The sequence below is a fragment of the Scyliorhinus torazame genome, chromosome 10, assembly GCF_047496885.1.
Source record: "Scyliorhinus torazame isolate Kashiwa2021f chromosome 10, sScyTor2.1, whole genome shotgun sequence".
NCBI lineage: Eukaryota > Metazoa > Chordata > Chondrichthyes > Carcharhiniformes > Scyliorhinidae > Scyliorhinus > Scyliorhinus torazame.
Genome location: NC_092716.1, coordinates 133470624 through 133488580, shown reverse-complemented (window position 1 = coordinate 133488580; position 17957 = coordinate 133470624). Strand labels below are relative to the sequence as shown.

The following is a 17957-nucleotide window of genomic DNA, read 5'->3' as shown; positions in this document are numbered from 1 at the left end:
ACTCCGATCGATGGATTTGGGGTGGTTTATATATAGAATAACAGATATCTGGGAGTGAGTTACAGATTGGAATCTAATCGAGGATTTTGGGATGGTTAAATATAGACTAACCGATATCTGGGAGTGAGTTACAGACTGGAGTCCAAACTAAGATTTTGGGTTGGTTAAATATAGAATAACAGATATCCGGGAGTGAGTTACAGACTGGAATCGAATCAAGGGGTTTGGGGGGCGTTATATATAGAATAACAGATACCCAGGAGTGCGGTACAGACTGGAATCGAATCAAGGGGTTTGGGGGGGTTTATATGTTGAATAGCAGATATCCGGGAGTGAGTTACAGACTGGAATCTAATTGAGGATTTGGGATTTATGGTTAAATATAGAATAACATATCTGGGAGTGAGTTACAGACTAGAGTCCAATAGAGGGGTTTGGGGTGGCTTATACATAGGATAACAGATACCCGGCCGTGTATTATAGACTGGAATCTAATCAAGGGGTCCGGGTTATTTATATACAGTATAACAGATATCCAGGAGTGAGTTACAGACTGGAATCCAATCGAGGGGTTCGGGGTGGTATGTATATAGAATAACAGATATCGGGAGTGAGTTACAGACCGGAATCTAATCAAGGGATTTGGGTTGTTTAAATATAAAAAAAAGACATCCAGGAGTGAACTACAGACTGGAATCTAATCAAGGGGTTTGTATCATTTAAATATAGAATAACAGGATTTCTGAAGGGAAAATCATGCTCGACAAATCTGTTGGAATTCTTTGGAAGATGTGACCAGTACAGTTGACAAGGGGAGCCAGTCGATGTGGTATATTTGGACTTTCAGAAAGCGTTTGACAGAGTCCCCCGCATAAGAGATTATTGTGCAAAATTAAAGTGCATGGGATTGGGGGAAATGCATTGAGGTGGATAGAAAACTGGTTGGCAGAGAGGAAACAAGAGTAGGGATCAGTGGGTCCTTTTCAAATTGGCAGGCAGACTGGGAGGGACCCTGGTGCTGGGACCCCAGCTATTCACAATATATATTAATGATTTGGATGAGGGAACAAATGTAACAAGTTTCTCAAAGTTTGCAGATGATACCTAGTTAGGTGGGAGGGTGAATTGTGACGAGGATGCAGGGATCCTACAGCATGATCGGGACAGGTTGGGCAAATCAATGGCAGATGCAGTATAATTTGGATACGTACGAGGTTAGTCACTTTGGAAGCAAAAACAGGAAGGCAGATTACTACCTGAATGGTTGTAAATTGGGAGAGGGGAGTATGCAGTGGGACTTGGGTATCCTTGTGCACCAGTCATTGAAGGCAAGCATGCAGGTAGGTGCAGCAGGCGGTAAAGAAGGCTAATGGTAGGTTGGCCTTCATTGAGAGAGGTTTCGAGTATAGAAGCAGGGATGTGTTGCTGCAATTATACAGTGCGTTGGTGAGGCCACACTTGGAATAGTGTGCGCAGTTTTGGTCTCCTTCTCTGAGGAAGGATGTTCTTGTTCTTGAGGGAGTGCAGCAAAGGTTTACCAGACTGATTCCAGGGATGGCGGGACTGTCATATGAGGAGAGATTGACTAGGTTGGGAATGTTCCCGCTGAAGTTCAGAAGAATGAGGCGGGATCTCATAGAGACTTATAAAATTCTAACAGGACTGGACAGGGTAGATGCAGGGAAGATGTTACTAATGCTGGGTGTGTCCAGAACCAGGGGTCACAGTCTGAGGATTCAGGGTAAACGATTTCGGACAGATACAAGGAGAAATTTCTTCACACAAAGAATGGTGGGCTTGTGGAATTCATTACCACAGGAAGTAGTTGATACTAAAACTTTGAATATATTCAAGAGGCGGCTGCATATAGCACCTGGGGAGAATGGGATCAAAGGCTATGGGGAGAAAGCAGGATTAGGCTATTGAGTTGGATGATCAGCCATGATCGTGATGAATGGCAGAGCAGGCTCGATGGGCCAAAAGGCCTCCTCTTGTTCCTATCGTCTATGTATCTATATAACAGATACTCAGGAGAGTTAGAAAATGGAATCTAATCGAGAAATTTAGGTTGATAATATATAGAGTATTAGAGGGATTTGGGTGGTTTATATAGAGAATAACAGATGTCCGAGAGTGAGTTAAAGACAGGAATCTAATCGAGGGGGTTTCGGGTGGTTTATATGTACAATAACAGATACCCAGAAGTTCCAGACTGAAATCTAGTCAAGGGGTTTGGGGTGGTTTACATACAGAATAACAGATACCCTGGAGTGAGTTCCAGACTGGAATCCAATCAAGGGGTTCGGGGTGGTTTATGTATAGAACAGATACCCGGAGGGAATTACAGACTGGAATCTAATCAAGGGGTTTGGGTTGTTTATATATAGGAATGGATACCCAGGAGTGAGTTACAGACTGGAATCCAATCGAGGGATTTGGGTGGTTTTTAATATTGAACAACAGGTGCCTGGGGGTGAGTTACAGACTGGAATCTAATAGAGGGGTTTGGGTGGTTTATATATAGAATAACAGATACCCGGGTGTGAGTTACAGACTGGAATCTAATTGAGGGGTTCGGGTGGTTTATATATAGAATAACAGATCCCGGGAGTGAGTTCCAGATGGAATCTAATCAAGGAATTCGGGGTGGATTATATTTCGGATAACAGATACCCGGGAGTGAGTTACAGACTGGAACCTAATTGAGGAATTTGAGGTGGTATATATTTAGGATAACAGATACCCGGGAGTGAGTTGGAAGCTGGAATCTATTTGACCAGCTTGTGTGGTTTATATCAAAGAATTGATTCTGAAGTCTGTGCTATCATACTTGCTGAATTATAACAGTGAAGGTGACAATGATGAGCAGACCAGGTCAGGAAATGAAACAGCAAATTTCTTCACCAACCAATAGGTGGAACAAACTACAAGCACAAGTGGGGAACAGGTAACTTTGAAATATTTTAGGACGAACCAGAGCCAAACAAAATCCTCTTCTCACAGGCAATGAATTCACCGGTCACACCTTGCTGTCGTGTTAGTCCTGACGACTGATCCTCACTCACAAAGGTTCTGCCAAACATCGACCTTCAAATGTTTATCTGCACTCTCTAGACTCACATTAGCAAAAGAGTTTAATTGTGAAGCAGACACTCACCTCATTTTCTTTCATGTCCTGATAGTTCTGCAACAAAAAAGAAACATGAACATCAGAGTCTGTAACAGTAGAGAGCGAGTGACATACAGAAATTGAAAGTCTGTAACAGTAGGCAGTGAAGTTGAGAGATTATGTAACAGTAGTCAGCAAGTGACACAGGGAATTGAAAGAGAGCCTGTAACAGTAGCGAGCATGGGACAGGGAATTCAGAGTTTGTAATACTAGAGAGAGAGCGACATGGGGAATGGAGCTGTCTGCAAGGGTACAGAGAGAGTGACAAAGGGCAATAGAGAGAGTCTAATAGTAGAGCGAGTGACACAGGGGAATTGAGAGTCTGTGACAGTGGAGAGCATGTGACACAGGGGAATTAAGAGAGTGTGTGCAACAGTAGAGAAAAAGTGTGACAGAGAATTGAGAGGGAGTCTATAACATTAGAGAGTGGGTGCTAGGGGAATTGAGGGGAACTGTAAAGGAACAGGGAGGGTGAAAGGGAATAGAGAGAGAGAGAGAGTCTGTAACAGTAGAGAGCGGGTGACACAGGGGAATTAAGAGAGTGTCTGTAAAAGTACAGAGTGTGACAGGAGAATTGAGAGTCTGTAATAGTAGAGTACGAAGTCTTACAACACCAGGTTAAAGTCCAACAGGTTTGTTTCAATGTCACTAGCTTTCGGAGCGCTGCTCCTTCCTCAGGTGAATGAAGAGGTCTTCATTCACCTGAGGAAGGAGCAGCGCTCCGAAAGCTAGTGACATCGAAACAAACCTGTTGGACTTTAACCTGGTGTTGTAAGACTTCGTACTGTGCTCACCCCAGTCCAACGCCAGCATCTCCACATCATGTAATAGTAGAGTGTGTGATAGAGGGTAATTGAAAGTCTGAAACAGTAGAGAGCGAGTGACACAGGGGAATTAAGAGTCTGTAACAGTAGAGTGAGTGATAGAGGGGAATTGAGACAGTGTAATAGTAGAGAGCAGGTGACACGGGGGAATTGAGTCTGTAACAGTGGACAGCAAGTGACACAGGGGAATTGAGAGTCTAACAGCAGAGAGAGAGTGACACAGGAATTGAGAGTCTGGAACAGCAGAGTGAGTGATAGAGGGTAATTGAGAGTCTGAAACAGTAGAGAGCGAGTGACACAGGGGAATTAAGAGAGTCCGTAACAGTAGAGTGAGTGATACAGGGGAATTGAGAGAGTCTGTAACATTAGAGAGCGAGTGACACAGGGGAATTAAGAGAGTCTGTAACAGTAGAGTGAGTGATACAGGGGAATTGAGAGAGTCTGTAACAGGAGAGTGAGTGATACAGGGGAATTGAGAGAGTCTGTAACATTAGAGAGCGAGTTTCACGGGGGAATTGAGAGAGGGGCTGTAACAGTACAGAGCGAGTGATATGGGGAATTGAGAGAGTCCTTAACAGTAGAGAGTGAGTGATAGAGCGGAATTGAGAGTCTGTAACAGTAGAGTGTGAGTGATAGAGGGGAATTGAGAGAGTGTAATAGGAGAGAGCGAGTGACACAGGAGAATTAAGAGAGTCTGTAACAGTAGAGAGTGAGCAAAAGAGAGTAATTGAGAGTCTGTAACAGTAGAGAGTGAGTGACACACGGGAATTAAGAGTCTGTAACAGTAGAGTGAGTGATAGAGGAGAATTGAGAGGGGCTGTAACAGCAGAGAGTGAGTGATAGAGGGGAATTGAGAGAGTCGGTAACAGTAGAGAGTGAGTGAAACAATTAAGAGTTTGTAACAGAAGAGTGAGTGATAGAGGGGAATTGAGAGAGAGTAATAATAGAGAGTGAGTGACAGTGGAATTGAGAGTCTGTAATAGTAGAGAGTGTGTGACACAGGGGGATTGAGAGGAAGTCTGTAACAGTAGAGAGTGAGTGATTGAGGGGAATTGAGAGTCTGTAATAAGTAGAGAAAGTGACACAGGGGAATTGAGAAGGAGTTTGTAAGTGGAGAGCAAGTGACACGGGGGAATTGAGAGTCTGTAACAGTAGAGAGCAAGTGACACGGGGGAATTGAGAGTCTGTAACAGTAGAGAGCAAGTGTCACAGGGGAATTGAGAGTTTGTAACACTCATTTGCACTGGAGTGCCGACTTCAGGCTGTATTGGAGTACTAAAGTGGGGATTTTGTGACTAAGGTATTTCATTGAGGAGGTAGCAAGTTGCTCCATTCATTTCCTACCTGACCTCAAAGAGCCTGGAGTTTGCAAAGAGCGCAACTGACTGGTGAGTAAGTCTGGTGGGTATTTTTCAAACCAGACTGAATTGTAAGTCATTGTTTTAGCAAGGGCAGGGACTTAGTTGTTCCATTTTTAAAAAACAAAATAGTCTTCTAAAGTTTTAAATCTAAAGTGTTTAATTATGGCAGGAGAGCTCAAAGCCGTGGTTTGCTCCTGTGGAGTCTAACAGTGGCGAGCAAGTGACACGGGGAATTGAGAGTCTGTAACAATGGAGAGCAAGTGTCACAGGAGGTGTTTGCTTCAGGAACATTTCCAGCCCCCGGGGCCAGCTTGCGTGTCCAGTTGCAGCTCCTGGAAGTTCGGGTTTCAGAACTGGAATGGCGGCTGGAGACACTGTGGAGCATCCGCGAGTCTGAGATTATTGTGGATAACACGTTTAAGAGAGGTGGTCACACCGCAGCTGAAGGGACTTGAGGAAGAAAGGGAATGAGTGACCACCAGGCAGTCCAAGAGAAACAGGCAGATAGATCAGGAGTCCCCTGGAGTCCCACTCGCAAATCGGTACACTGTTTTGGAGGCTGATGAGGCTGGCTCCTCCAGGGTTCGCAGACAAAGCCAAGCCTCTGGCATTACAAGCGGCAGCAGAGAGGAAGAGCAATAGTAATAAGGGATTCTATAGTCAGGGGAACAGATAGGTGCTACTGTGGCCATGGCCTTGATGCAGGATGGAGGGTTTTAGATTCCTGGACCACTGGGATCATTTCTGGGGAAGGTGGGACCTGTACAAGTGGGACAGTCTACATCTGAACCAGAGCGGGACTAACATCCTTGCTGGCGGGGTTGCTAGTGCTGTTGGGAGGAGTTTAAACTAATTCGGCTGGGGAAGGGGACACAGACTGTTAGCAGAATAAGGACACAGCATAACACAGAAAAGCCATCAAGTCAGAGGGAATATACCGGTAGTAAGTTTCAAGGGAGTAAAACAAGGCTGGATGGCCTCTATTTTAAAGCAGGTATTACAGGTAAAACAGAAGAGTTGAGGGCGAAGGTTGACACGTGGAATTGTGGTATAGTAACCATCACAGAGACGTGGTTGAGAGAGGGGCAGGATTGGCAGCTCAACATCCCGGGATATAGAATCTTTAGGTGAGATAGAGGAGGGGGTAAAGCAGGACTGGGTAAAAGAGGAAGAGATATTGCATTAGTTAAGGAGTCAGCTACCGCAGTAAGGAAGGATGATATCTTGGAGGGGGCATCAAATGAAGCTTTGTAGGTAGAACTTAGGAATAAAAAAAGGACAACCACATTTTTAGGTGTTTATTATAGACTCCCAGATAGTCAGCAGGAAATTGAAGAGCAAATATGCGCACAATTCGCAGAGGTATGTAAATTATATCAGGTGATTTCAACTTCCCTATCATTAATTGGGATAGTCATTGCATTAAGGGTTTAAATGGAGTGGAGTTCTTAAAATGTGTACAGAAGAACCTTTTATTTTTAAATTTTTCCAATTAAGGGGAAATTTAGCGTGGCCAATCCACCTACCCTACACATCTTTGGGTTGTGGGGGTGAGACCCACACAGATACAGGGAGAAGGTGCGGACTCCACACGGACTCCATGGAGCCAGGATCTAACCCAGGTTCTCAGCACCATGTGTCAGCAGCAGAACTCTTTAGCTCAATTATATAGAGGGTCCATCCACCAAGGGACGGTGCAGTGCTGGACCTAATTCTAGGGAATGAAGCCGGATAGTTGAGGTGTTGGTGAGGGAGCATTTTGGTGACAGCGACCACAACATGGTACAATTTAAGTTTGTTGTAGACAGAAATAGTCAAGGTGCAAAAAAAAGGTTTTGGATTGGGGAAAGAGTGGATTTTAGCAAAATAAGGTAGGATCTGGCCAAGATAGACTGGAAAGAGCTGTGGGGAAATCTGCAGAAGAGCATTGGGGGAGTTCAAAAAGTAAATGGGCTGACATGTTCCCTCTAGGGTAATAGGAAGGAGTAACAAGCCCAGAGAACCATGTATGACAGAGACATTCAGGAGACGATAAGAAAGAAAAGAGAGGTTTTAGCAAATTCAAGGGGAGCAAATCAACGGAGGCATTAGTGGAGTACAGAAAGTGCATGATGGAACTTAAGAGAGCAATTGGGAGAGAAAAGAGGGGATGTGAGGAAGCTCTGGCTGGTTAAAGTAGGGAAAATCCAAGATATTCTATAAGTATATCAACAGGAAGAAAATAACCAAAGAAAGAGTAGGGTCCATTAGGGAGAATGAGGAGGTAGATGTGCAACTTAGGGAGAGAGAGACTGTGAGGTTCTTGAGCAAAGATGCTTTGGGAGGCGAGGGAGGCAATTACAGGGGCTCGGAACCAAATTTTTAATTCCTCTCTGGTCACAGGGGATGTGCCAGAGGACTGGATAACAGCTAATTTGGTCCCACTATTTCAGAAAGGTTGTAGAGTTAAGCCAGGGAACTGCAAACCAGTGAGTCTCACGGCAGTGGTAGGGAAACTATTGGAGAAAATTCTGAAGGAGAGACTCTATCGCCACTTGGAGGCAAAGTTTGATCAGGAATAGTCAGCGTGGCTTTGTCAAAGGGAGGCCATGCCTAACAAATTTGATTGAATTATTGAGCATGTGACCAGGTGTGTAGATGAGGATAGTGCAGTTGATGTTGATATAGTTTACATGGATTTCAGCAAAGTCTTCGACAAGGTCCCAAATGGGAGACTTAAGAAAACAAATGCATATGGGATATAGGGTAACTTGATGAAGTGGATTCAAAATTGGCTTAGCTGTAGCAGACAGAGGGCAATGACAGACGGCTGCTTTAGTGGGTGGAAGCCGGTGTTCAGTGGTGTATCACAGGGATCTGTCGCTTATCATTGAATTTACAGCGCAGAAAGAGGCCATTCGGCCCATCGAGTCTGCACCCTATCCCCGTAACCCCACCTAACCTTTTTGGACACGAAGGGCAATTTATCATAACCAATCCACCTAACTTGCACATCTTTGGACTGTGGGAGGAAACCGGAGCACCCGGAGGAAACCCATGCAGACACGGGGAGAACATGCAGACTCTGCAGTGACCCAAGCCGCGAATCGAACCTGGGACCCTGGAGCGGTGAAACAACTGTGCTAACCACTGTGCTACCGCGCTTATCACTGATATAAAAACACAGATGACTATGTGGGGGGTAGGATCAAGTTTGCGGATGACACAAAGATTGACCGGGTGGTTAACAGTGAGATTGAGAGTCTTGGGTGACAGCAAGATGTGGACGGGATGGTCAAATGGGCAGAAAAGTGAGAGATGGAATTTAACCCTGAAAAGTGAGAGATGATACACTTTGGAAGGAGTAATTTGACAATAGCCTGACACTGGGAAGTTCTGAGGAACAAAGGGACCTTGGAGTGTTTGCCAATAGACCTCTGAATAAGATGGTGAAAAAGGCACATGGGACACTGTCTTTATCAATCGAGGCATAGGTTACAAATGCATAGAGGTCTTGTAGAGTTCTATAGAACTTTTGGTGAGGCCACAGCTGGAGTACTGTGTGCAATTGTGGTCGCCACATGAAAGGAAGCATATGATTGCACTGGAAGAGCTGCAGAGGCGATTCACCAGGTTGCTGCCTGGGATGGAACTTTAAGTTATGAAGAGAGGTTGGATAGGCTTGGGTTGTTTTCGCTGGAGCAATGAAGACTGAGGGGTGACCTGATTGAGGTGCACAAGATTATGAGGGACATGGATAGGGAGCAGTTGTTTCCTAGTTAAAGGGTCAGTTACAGAAGTTCAAGATGAGGGGCAGGAGGTTTAGAGTGGATTTGAGGAAATACTGTGACGGTCTGGAATGCACTGCTTGGAGGGTGGTAGTGGCAGGTTGCCTCACACGCTTTAAAAAGTACCTGGATGAGCACTTGGCAGGTCATAACATTCAAGGTTATGAGCCAAGTGCTGGCAAATAGGAATAGGTAGGCAGGTCAGGTGTATTTCATGTGTCGGTGCAGATTCGATGGGCCAAAGGGTCTCTTCTGCACAGTATTATTCTGTGAGCAGTAGAGAGCGAGTGACATGGGGAATTGAGAGAGGGGCTGTAACAGTAGAGAGCGAGTGACATGGGGAATTGAGAGTCTGTAACAGTAGAGAGCGAGTGGCAACAGAATTGAGAGAGAGTCTGTAACAGTAGAGAGCAAGTGATACAGGGGAATTGAGAGTCTGTAAAGTAGAGAGCGAGTGACACAGGACAAGTGAGAGAGTTTGTAACTTTAGAGAGAGATGTGGAGATGCCGGCGTTGGACTGGGGTGAGCACAGTAAGAAGTCTTACAACACCAGGTTAAAGTCCAATGGGTTTGTTTCAAATCACTAGCTTTCGGAGCACTGCTCCTTCCTCAGGTGAATGAAGAGGTATGTTCCAGAAACATATATATATATATAGACAAAGTCAAAGATGCAAGACAATGCTTTGAATGCGAGCATCTGCAGATAATTAAGTCTTTACAGATCCAGAGAGAGGGATAATCACAGGTTAAAGAGGTGTGAATTGTCTCAAGCCAGGACAGTTGGTAGGATTTTACAAGTTAGCTAGAAAGGACCTAAAGAGAGAGCTAAGAAGAGCCAGGGGGGGACATGAGAAGTCTTTGGCAGGTAGGATCAAGGATAACCCTAAAGCTTTCTATAGATATGTCAGGAATAAACGAATGACTAGGGTAAGAGTAGGGACAGTCAAGGACAGTAGTGGGAAGTTGTGTTTGGAGTCCGAGAAGATAGGAGAGGTGCTAAATGAATATTTTTCGTCAGTATTCACACAGGAAAAAGACAATGTTGTTGAGGAGAATACGGAGATTCAGGCTACTAGACTAGAAGGGCTTGAGGTTCATAAGGAGGAGGTTAGCAATTCTGGAAAGTGTGAAAATAGATAAGTCCCCTGGGCCGGATGGGATTTATCCTAGGATTCTCTGGGAAGCTAGGGAGGAGATTGCTGAGCCTTTGGCTTTGATCTTTAAGTCATCTTTGTCTACTGGAATAGTGCCAGAAGACTAGAGGCTAGCAAATGTCCCCTTGTTCAAGAAGGGGAGTAGAGAAAACCCCGGTAACTATAGGCCAGTGAGCCTTACTTCTGTTGTGGGCAAAAATCTTGGAAAGGTTTATAAGAGATAGGATGTATAATCATCTGGAAAGGAATAATTTGATTAGAGATAGTCAACACGGTTTTGTGAAGGGTAGGTCATGCTTCACAAACCTTACTGAGTTCTTTGAGAAGGTGACCAAACAGGTGGATGAGGGTAAAGCAGTTGATGTGGTGTATATGGATTTCAGTAAAGCGTTTGATAAGGTTCCCCACGGTAGGCTACTGCAGAAAATACGGAGGCATGGGATTCAGGGTGATTTCGCAGTTTGGATCAGAAATTGGCTAGCTGGAAGACGACAAAGGGTGGTGGTTGATGGGAAATGTTCAGACTGGAGTCCAGTTACTAGTGGTGTACCACAAGGATCTGTTTTGGGCCCACTGCTGTTTGTCATTTTTATAAATGACCTGGAGGAGGGCGTAGAAGGATGGGTGAGTAAATTTGCAGATGACACGAAAGTCGGTGGAGTTGTGGACAGTGCGGACGGATGTTACAAGTTACAGTGGGACATAGATAAGCTGCAGCGCTGGGCTGAAAGGTGGCAAATGGAGTTTAATGCAGAAAAGTGTGAGGTGATTCATAGGGGCTTTTCACAGTAACTTCATTGAAGCCTACTTGTGACAATAAGCGATTTTCATTCATTTCATTTCATTTTGGAAGGAATAACAGGAAGACAGAGTACTGGGCTAATGGCAAGATTCTTGGCAGTGTGGATGAGCAGAGATCTCCGTGTCCATGTACATAGATTCCTGAAAGTTGCCACCCAGGTTGAGAGGGTTGTTAAGAAGGCCGCACTCATGTGTGCAGAACTTGGCTATAAGCTTCTGTTGTTGAGTGCGGCCTCAACCGGGACCTGGGATTCATGTCGCATTACATTCATCCCCCACCATCTGGCCTGCGAAATCCTACCAACTGTCCTGGCTTGACACAATTCACACCTCTTTAACCTGGGGTTACCCCATCTCTGGATCTGTAAAGATTTAATCACCTGCTAATGCTCACATTCCAAGCATTGTCTGTCATCTTTGAATCTGTCTATATATATGTTCCTGGAACATACCTCTTCATTCACCTGAGGAAGGAGCAGTGCTCCGAAAGCTAGTGATTTGAAATAAACCGGTTGGACTTTAACCTGGTGTTGTAAGACTTCTTACATTAGAGAGAGAGAGTGACACAGGGGAATTGAGAGAGGGGCTGTAACAATAGAGAGCGTGTGACACGGGGCAGGGGAGGAGAGAGATGAAGGCATTGCAGAGAGCGGCAGAGCACTCGAACGGTTGCCTTGTAAGGAGGAAGATTTAAACAAGTAACATCTGGCAGCACGGTAGCATAGTGGGTAGCACAATTGCTTCACAGCTCCAGGGTCCCAGGTTTGATTCCCGGCTTGGGTCACTATCTGCCAGACGTTCTGCCCGTGTGTGCGTGGGTTTCCTCCGGGTGCTCCGGTTTTCTCCCACAGTCCAAAGATGTGCAGATTAGGTGGATTGGCCATGCTAAATTGCCCTTGGTGTCCAAAATTGGGGTTTGTGTGTCATGGGGATAGGGTGGAGGTGTTGATCTTGGGTAGGGTGCTCTTTCCAAGAGCCGGTGCAGACTCGATGGGCCAAATGATCTCCTTCTGCACTGTAAATTCTATGAAATTTTCAGTTCTTAATATATCCGTCTCTTTTAAAATGGGAATGGGAGCCAGTAGAACACTCAATCATTCAACAGAGTAGGTAGAATACTGTGAACATCCATCAATAGAAAGCTCTGATCATTCACCGACCCACCCAGCTCAGATATGAAACTTCTGAGCACTCCGTTGTCCACTGCCATGCTACCCGCACCACTCTGCAGCCCCCACCCCATGCCGACTCTTGTGTATAGGTTTAATGGGTACTCGTTTCTCTCTCAAACTCTGCTTTACCAGACTCCAGAGCATGTTTCCTCAGCTAACACAACACTGTATCCTCACTCTGAACCCACAGCATCACATTGTGTCTGCTCTAAAACTGCTGTCTAAAGGTACACAGCCAGCCAGTGTCCCTGCCCTTCTGCTCATCCTTTCCCGAGGAGGGAATTCTCTAAATCCCCCCCTTGGCCACCCCATGTCCGGCAGACAGTTTACTTGAGGATTACTCCATTACCCGCGAGGTGACTGACAGACAATTTATGGGGAATCAATGTTCGGCCTTTGCTAACTTGAATAAAATAGTTCAGTTCACCGTGGGTCCAGCAGCTACCTGCAGCACTTTGCCATGTACAAGTGTCCCAATGGCTCCTGCGCACAAACGAGGTGTTAGTCCTTTAAACAGACCTCGCTTTCCATCGATTTTCACAATGTGTTTGGCTGCAGGAAAAATGAGAGTACCATTTCAATTAGGTTCAATCTTTTAAATTAAGTTAACAGTGAATGTTAATTAATACAGTAATGTTCTACTATTGTTTAATGTCCGCTACCCAACCATTTCAGCTGCGTCATCATTGACCGCCCCAACATCAGAAGTGGGGAGGTTTGCTGATAATTGCATAATGTTCAGCTACTGAAGCAGTCCACGTCCAAATACAGCAAGACCTGAACAACATTCCGACTTGGGCTGACAAATGGCAAGTAACATTCGTGCCACACAAGTACCAGGCAATTCCCAACTCCAACAAGAGAGATTCCAACCATCTGTCATTGACATCCAAGCACATTACCCTCATTCAGGACTGAGCAGTCCACTTTGATTGGCACCCCATCCACCAGCTTAAACATTCACCACTGACACACAGTTGAAACAGCATGTCCCATGTACAAGATGTACTACAGATACCCACCAACAGCATCTTCCAAACCTCATTGAAAATGCATGTATACAAACAGGGACCCAGGATTCCCAGCACCCAGCTCACAAAAACCTCAATAAAACTAAAGCCAGGTTTCACTTTTCTCAACAAAGTACACTTAAACATACAGCTATACATCACTCGTAACTATTCCATCAAACACTCCCAGGACATGTACAGCACGGGGTTAGATACAGAGTAAAGCTTCCTCTAGACTGTCTCAAACACTCCTCGGCACATAGTGCAGCGGTTTAGGCACAGAGTAAAGCTCCTGCCACCGATTCCATCAAGCACTGCAAAGCACTGCAAAGCACAGCTATGGTACAGATATTGTGTTATCTCTGAACTGTCTTGGGCACAGTCAGACATTAAGCACTAGAAACCAGCATTCTGCATTGATTCAGTACCTACCGTATGTAAAAAGGCCGGGCAGCTGGAGAACTGGTCGCCTGAAGATGTTGCGGCCCATAACTGGAGCAATGGGTTCATGGCCAACCTAGAGTGAAGTGAAAAATAACTTCTTCAAGTTGGATCACAAAATCTAATTGATAGAGTGTTTCACCTCGCCACCCATGGGCTGGGTGTGGCACTTACACAGCAGAATGATTAGAGAGAGTCGGTGTTTGACTGCGTGTGATTAGCAGTCCACCCTCTCAGAACAGCAAAGATTCTACGCCATTTCTCAAAGAGGCGGCAGTGGGTCTGTCCTCGTGTACCAGCTAATATTTATCCCAATTATAAACTAAAGGAAACAAAAGCAAACTGGAGATGCTGGAAATCTGAAAGAGAGAGAAAAATTGCTGGAAGCACTCAGCATGTCAGGCAGCATCTGTGGAGAGGGAAATAGTGAAGATTTCAGGTCAGCATCCCTTCATTCGGTCAGCAAACAATGATAGGACAAGTGAAGATGTGATCAGAGGAAGTGTGAACAGAAAAACTGAACACCAATTAACAGTCCTTATCACAGTGCTGTGTTTGGGATCTAGCTGTGTAGAAATTGGATGCCCATTTTTTCCATTTAACAGTAATTAAACTTTAAATGTACTGAAAAGCCCTTTGGATTTCGGCGGCAGCGGTGCGCAGGGGCCTTCTTGGAGGTGAGTAGTGTATTTCAAAACCTTACCTTTACAGGAGCAGCCCTTTGGATTTCGGCGGCAGCGGTGCGCAGGGGCCTTCTGGGAGGTGAGTAGTTAGTTTAAAACCACTTACCTTTACAGGAGCAGCCCTTTGGATTTCGGCGGCAGCGGTGCGCAGGGGCCTTCTGGGAGGTGAGTAGTGTATTTCAAAACCTTACCTTTACAGGAGCAGCCCTTTGGATTTCGGCGGCAGCGGTGCGCAGGGGCCTTCTGGGAGGTGAGTAGTGTATTTCAAAACCTTACCTTTACAGGAGCAGCCCTTTGGATTTCGGCGGCAGCGGTGCGCAGGGGCCTTCTGGGAGGTGAGTAGTTAGTTTAAAACCACTTACCTTTACAGGAGCAGCCCTTTGGATTTCGGCGGCAGCGGTGCGCAGGGGCCTTCTGGGAGGTGAGTAGTGTATTTCAAAACCTTACCTTTACAGGAGCAGCCCTTTGGATTTCGGCGGCAGCGGTGCGCAGGGGCCTTCTGGGAGGTGAGTAGTTAGTTTAAAAAGCCTTGCCTGGTCCCGTGTCTGTTCTTCTTTTCAGTTTTATTTGTTTTTATATAAGGCGGGAACCGGAAGTTCTACCTCTGGCAAGTCCCCCCCCCCCCAACCAATAAAGTCTGGTGGAGAGGAAACCCGAGACACTACACGTGTAGTGTCTCCCACCCGCCCTCCTCCTCTAACCTAATAATAAGACCCATTGGTGTAAGGTAAGTGCCATATTATATTATTATATTATTAGCATTGTGCAGGTCAAGGATCGGTGGTGGAGGAGCAGTCTCTGTCAGCGAGAGAACCTGAGAACATCTCAGACACTCAGAAGGCAAGTAAGTGATTTTTACTTTTATACCTTTTTTCAAATTGTGTGTGTCGGGGGGAAACTGAAGCGACATCACAGAAAAGCTGTGACCTGAGTGGCTGGTTGGGATTCTAACCTAAATTTAAAAAAATTTGAGTATTTGGGAACTAATTAAACATAATAACTTAATTATAATTTAGAGGATATCTAAGCCAGAGATCGGAGAGTATTATAGTTAGCTATCGCATTTCTATTAGAAATCTAGTGCTAGGAAACAGATAGTTGACAGTAACTTTGCAATTTAAAAAAAAAAGTATTTATAAAAAAAAAAGACAAATTTTAATTTTAATTAATTGACGCAATGTCAGTTAGAGGGGTGCTGTGCTCTGACTGTGAGATGTGGCAGGTCCGGGAGGCTTCCAGCGTCCCGGATGGCTTCATCTGCAGAAAGTGCACCCAACTGCAGCTCCTCACAGACCGCATGGTTCGGTTGGAGCAGCAATTGGATGCACTTAGGAGCATGCAGGTGGCGGAAAGCGTCATAGATCGCAGTTATGTAAATGTGGTCACACCCAAGGTGCAGGCAGAGAAATGGGTGACCACCAGAAAGGGCAGGCAGTCAGTGCAGGAATCCCCTGTGGTTGTCCCCCTCTCGAACAGATATACCCCTTTGGATACTGTCGGGGGGGATAGCCTATCAGGGGAAAACAGCAGCAGCCAGAGCAGTGGCACCACGGCTGGCTCTGATGTTCAGAAGGGAGGGTCAAAGCGCAGAAGAGTAATAGTAATAGGGGACTCTATAGTCAGGGGCACAGATAGGCGCTTCTGCGGACGTGAAAGAGACTCCAGGATGGTATGTTGCCTCCCTGGTGCCAGGGTCCAGGATGTCTCCGAACGGGTAGAGGGAATCCTGAAGGGGGAGGGCAAACAGGCAGAGGTCGTTGTACATATTGGTACTAACGACATAGGCAGGAAGGGGCATGAGGTCCTGCAGCAGGAGTTCAGGGAGCTAGGCAGAAAGTTAAAAGACAGGACCTCGAGGGTTGTAATCTCGGGATTACTCCGTGCCACGTGCCAGTGAGGCTAGAAATAGGAAGATAGAGCAGACAAACACGTGGCTAAACAGCTGGTGTAGGAGGGAGGGTTTCCGTTTTCTGGACCACTGGGAGCTCTTCCGGGGCAGGTGTGACCTGTATAAGATGGACGGGTTGCATCTAAACCGGAGAGGCATAAATATCCTGGCCGCGAGGTTTGCTAGTGTCACACGGGAGGGTTTAAACTAGTATGGCAGGGGGGTGGGTACGGGAGCAATAGGTCAGAATGTGAGAGCATTGAGGGAGAACTAGGGAATAGGGACAGTGTGGCTCTGAGGCAGAGCAGACGGGGAAAAGTTGCTGAACACAGCGGGTCTGGTGGCCTGAAGTGCGTATGTTTTAATGCAAGGAGCATTACGGGTAAGGCAGATGAACTTAGAGCTTGGATTACTACTTGGAACTATGATGTTATTGCCATTACAGAGACCTGGTTGAGGGAAGGGCAGGATTGGCAGCTAAACGTTCCAGGATTTAGATGTTTCAGGCGGGATAGAGGGGGATGTAAAAGGGGAGGCGGAGTTGCGCTACTTGTTCGGGAGAATATCACAGCTATACTGCGAGAGGACACCTCAGAGGGCAGTGAGGCTATATGGGTAGAGATCAGGAATAAGAAGGGTGCAGTCACAACGTTGGGGGTATACTACAGGCCTCCCAACAGCCAGCGGGAGATAGAGGAGCAGATAGGTAGACAGATTTTGGAAAAGAGTAAAAACAACAGGGTTGTGGTGATGGGAGACTTCAACTTCCCCAATATTGACTGGGACTCACTTAGTGCCAGGAGCTTAGACGGGGCGGAGTTTGTAAGGAGCATCCAGGAGGGCTTCTTAAAACAATATGTAAACAGTCCAACTAGGGAAGGGGCAGTACTGGACCTGGTATTGGGGAATGAGCCCGGCCAGGTGGTAGATGTTTCAGTAGGGGAGCATTTCGGTAACAGTGACCACAATTCAGTAAGTTTTAAAGTACTGGTGGACAAGGATAAGAGTGGTCCGAGGATGAATGTGCTAAATTGGGGGAAGGCTAATTATAACAATATTAGGCGGGAACTGAAGAACATAGATTGGGGGCGGATGTTTGAGGGCAAATCAACATCTGACATGTGGGAGGCTTTCAAGTGTCAGTTGAAAGGAATACAGGACAGGCATGTTCCTGTGAGGAAGAAAGATAAATACGGCAATTTTCGGGAACCTTGGATGACGAGTGATATTGTAGGCCTCGTCAAAAAGAAAAAGGAGGCATTTGTCAGGGCTAAAAGGCTGGGAACAGACAAAGCCTGTGTGGCATATAAGGAAAGTAGGAAGGAACTTAAGCAAGGAGTCAGGAGGGCTAGAAGTGGTCATGAAAAGTCATTGGCAAATAGGGTTAAGGAAAATCCCAAGGCTTTTTACACGTACATAAAAAGCAAGAGGGTAGCCAGGGAAAGGGTTGGCCCACTGAAGGATAGGCAAGGGAATCTATGTGTGGAGCCAGAGGAAATGGGCGAGGTACTAAATGAATACTTTGCATCAGTATTCACCAAAGAGAAGGAATTGGTAGATGTTGAGTCTGGAGAAGGGGGTGTAGATAGCCTGGGTCACATTGTCATCCAAAAAGACGAGGTGTTGGGTGTCTTAAAAAATATTAAGGTAGATAAGTCCCCAGGGCCTGATGGGATCTACCCCAGA

General features: G+C 45.8%; 1 protein-coding gene across 2 annotated transcripts in view; it reads right to left on the bottom strand.

Moving 5' to 3' along the window:
• Positions 1–17957, bottom strand: part of mtch2 (mitochondrial carrier homolog 2) — a 93673-nt gene that overhangs the window by 62489 nt on the left and 13227 nt on the right. Inside the window, exons 2-4 of one of the 2 annotated variants that reach the window (XM_072518766.1) lie at positions 13692–13776; positions 12677–12801; positions 3158–3184 (exon numbers count right to left, since the gene is read on the bottom strand). In XM_072518766.1, coding sequence (XP_072374867.1) covers positions 3158–3184; positions 12677–12801; positions 13692–13776 — 237 coding nt within the window. The remainder of the gene's footprint in view (positions 1–3157; positions 3185–12676; positions 12802–13691; positions 13777–17957) is intronic. The other variant, XM_072518767.1, reaches the window with a different exon arrangement.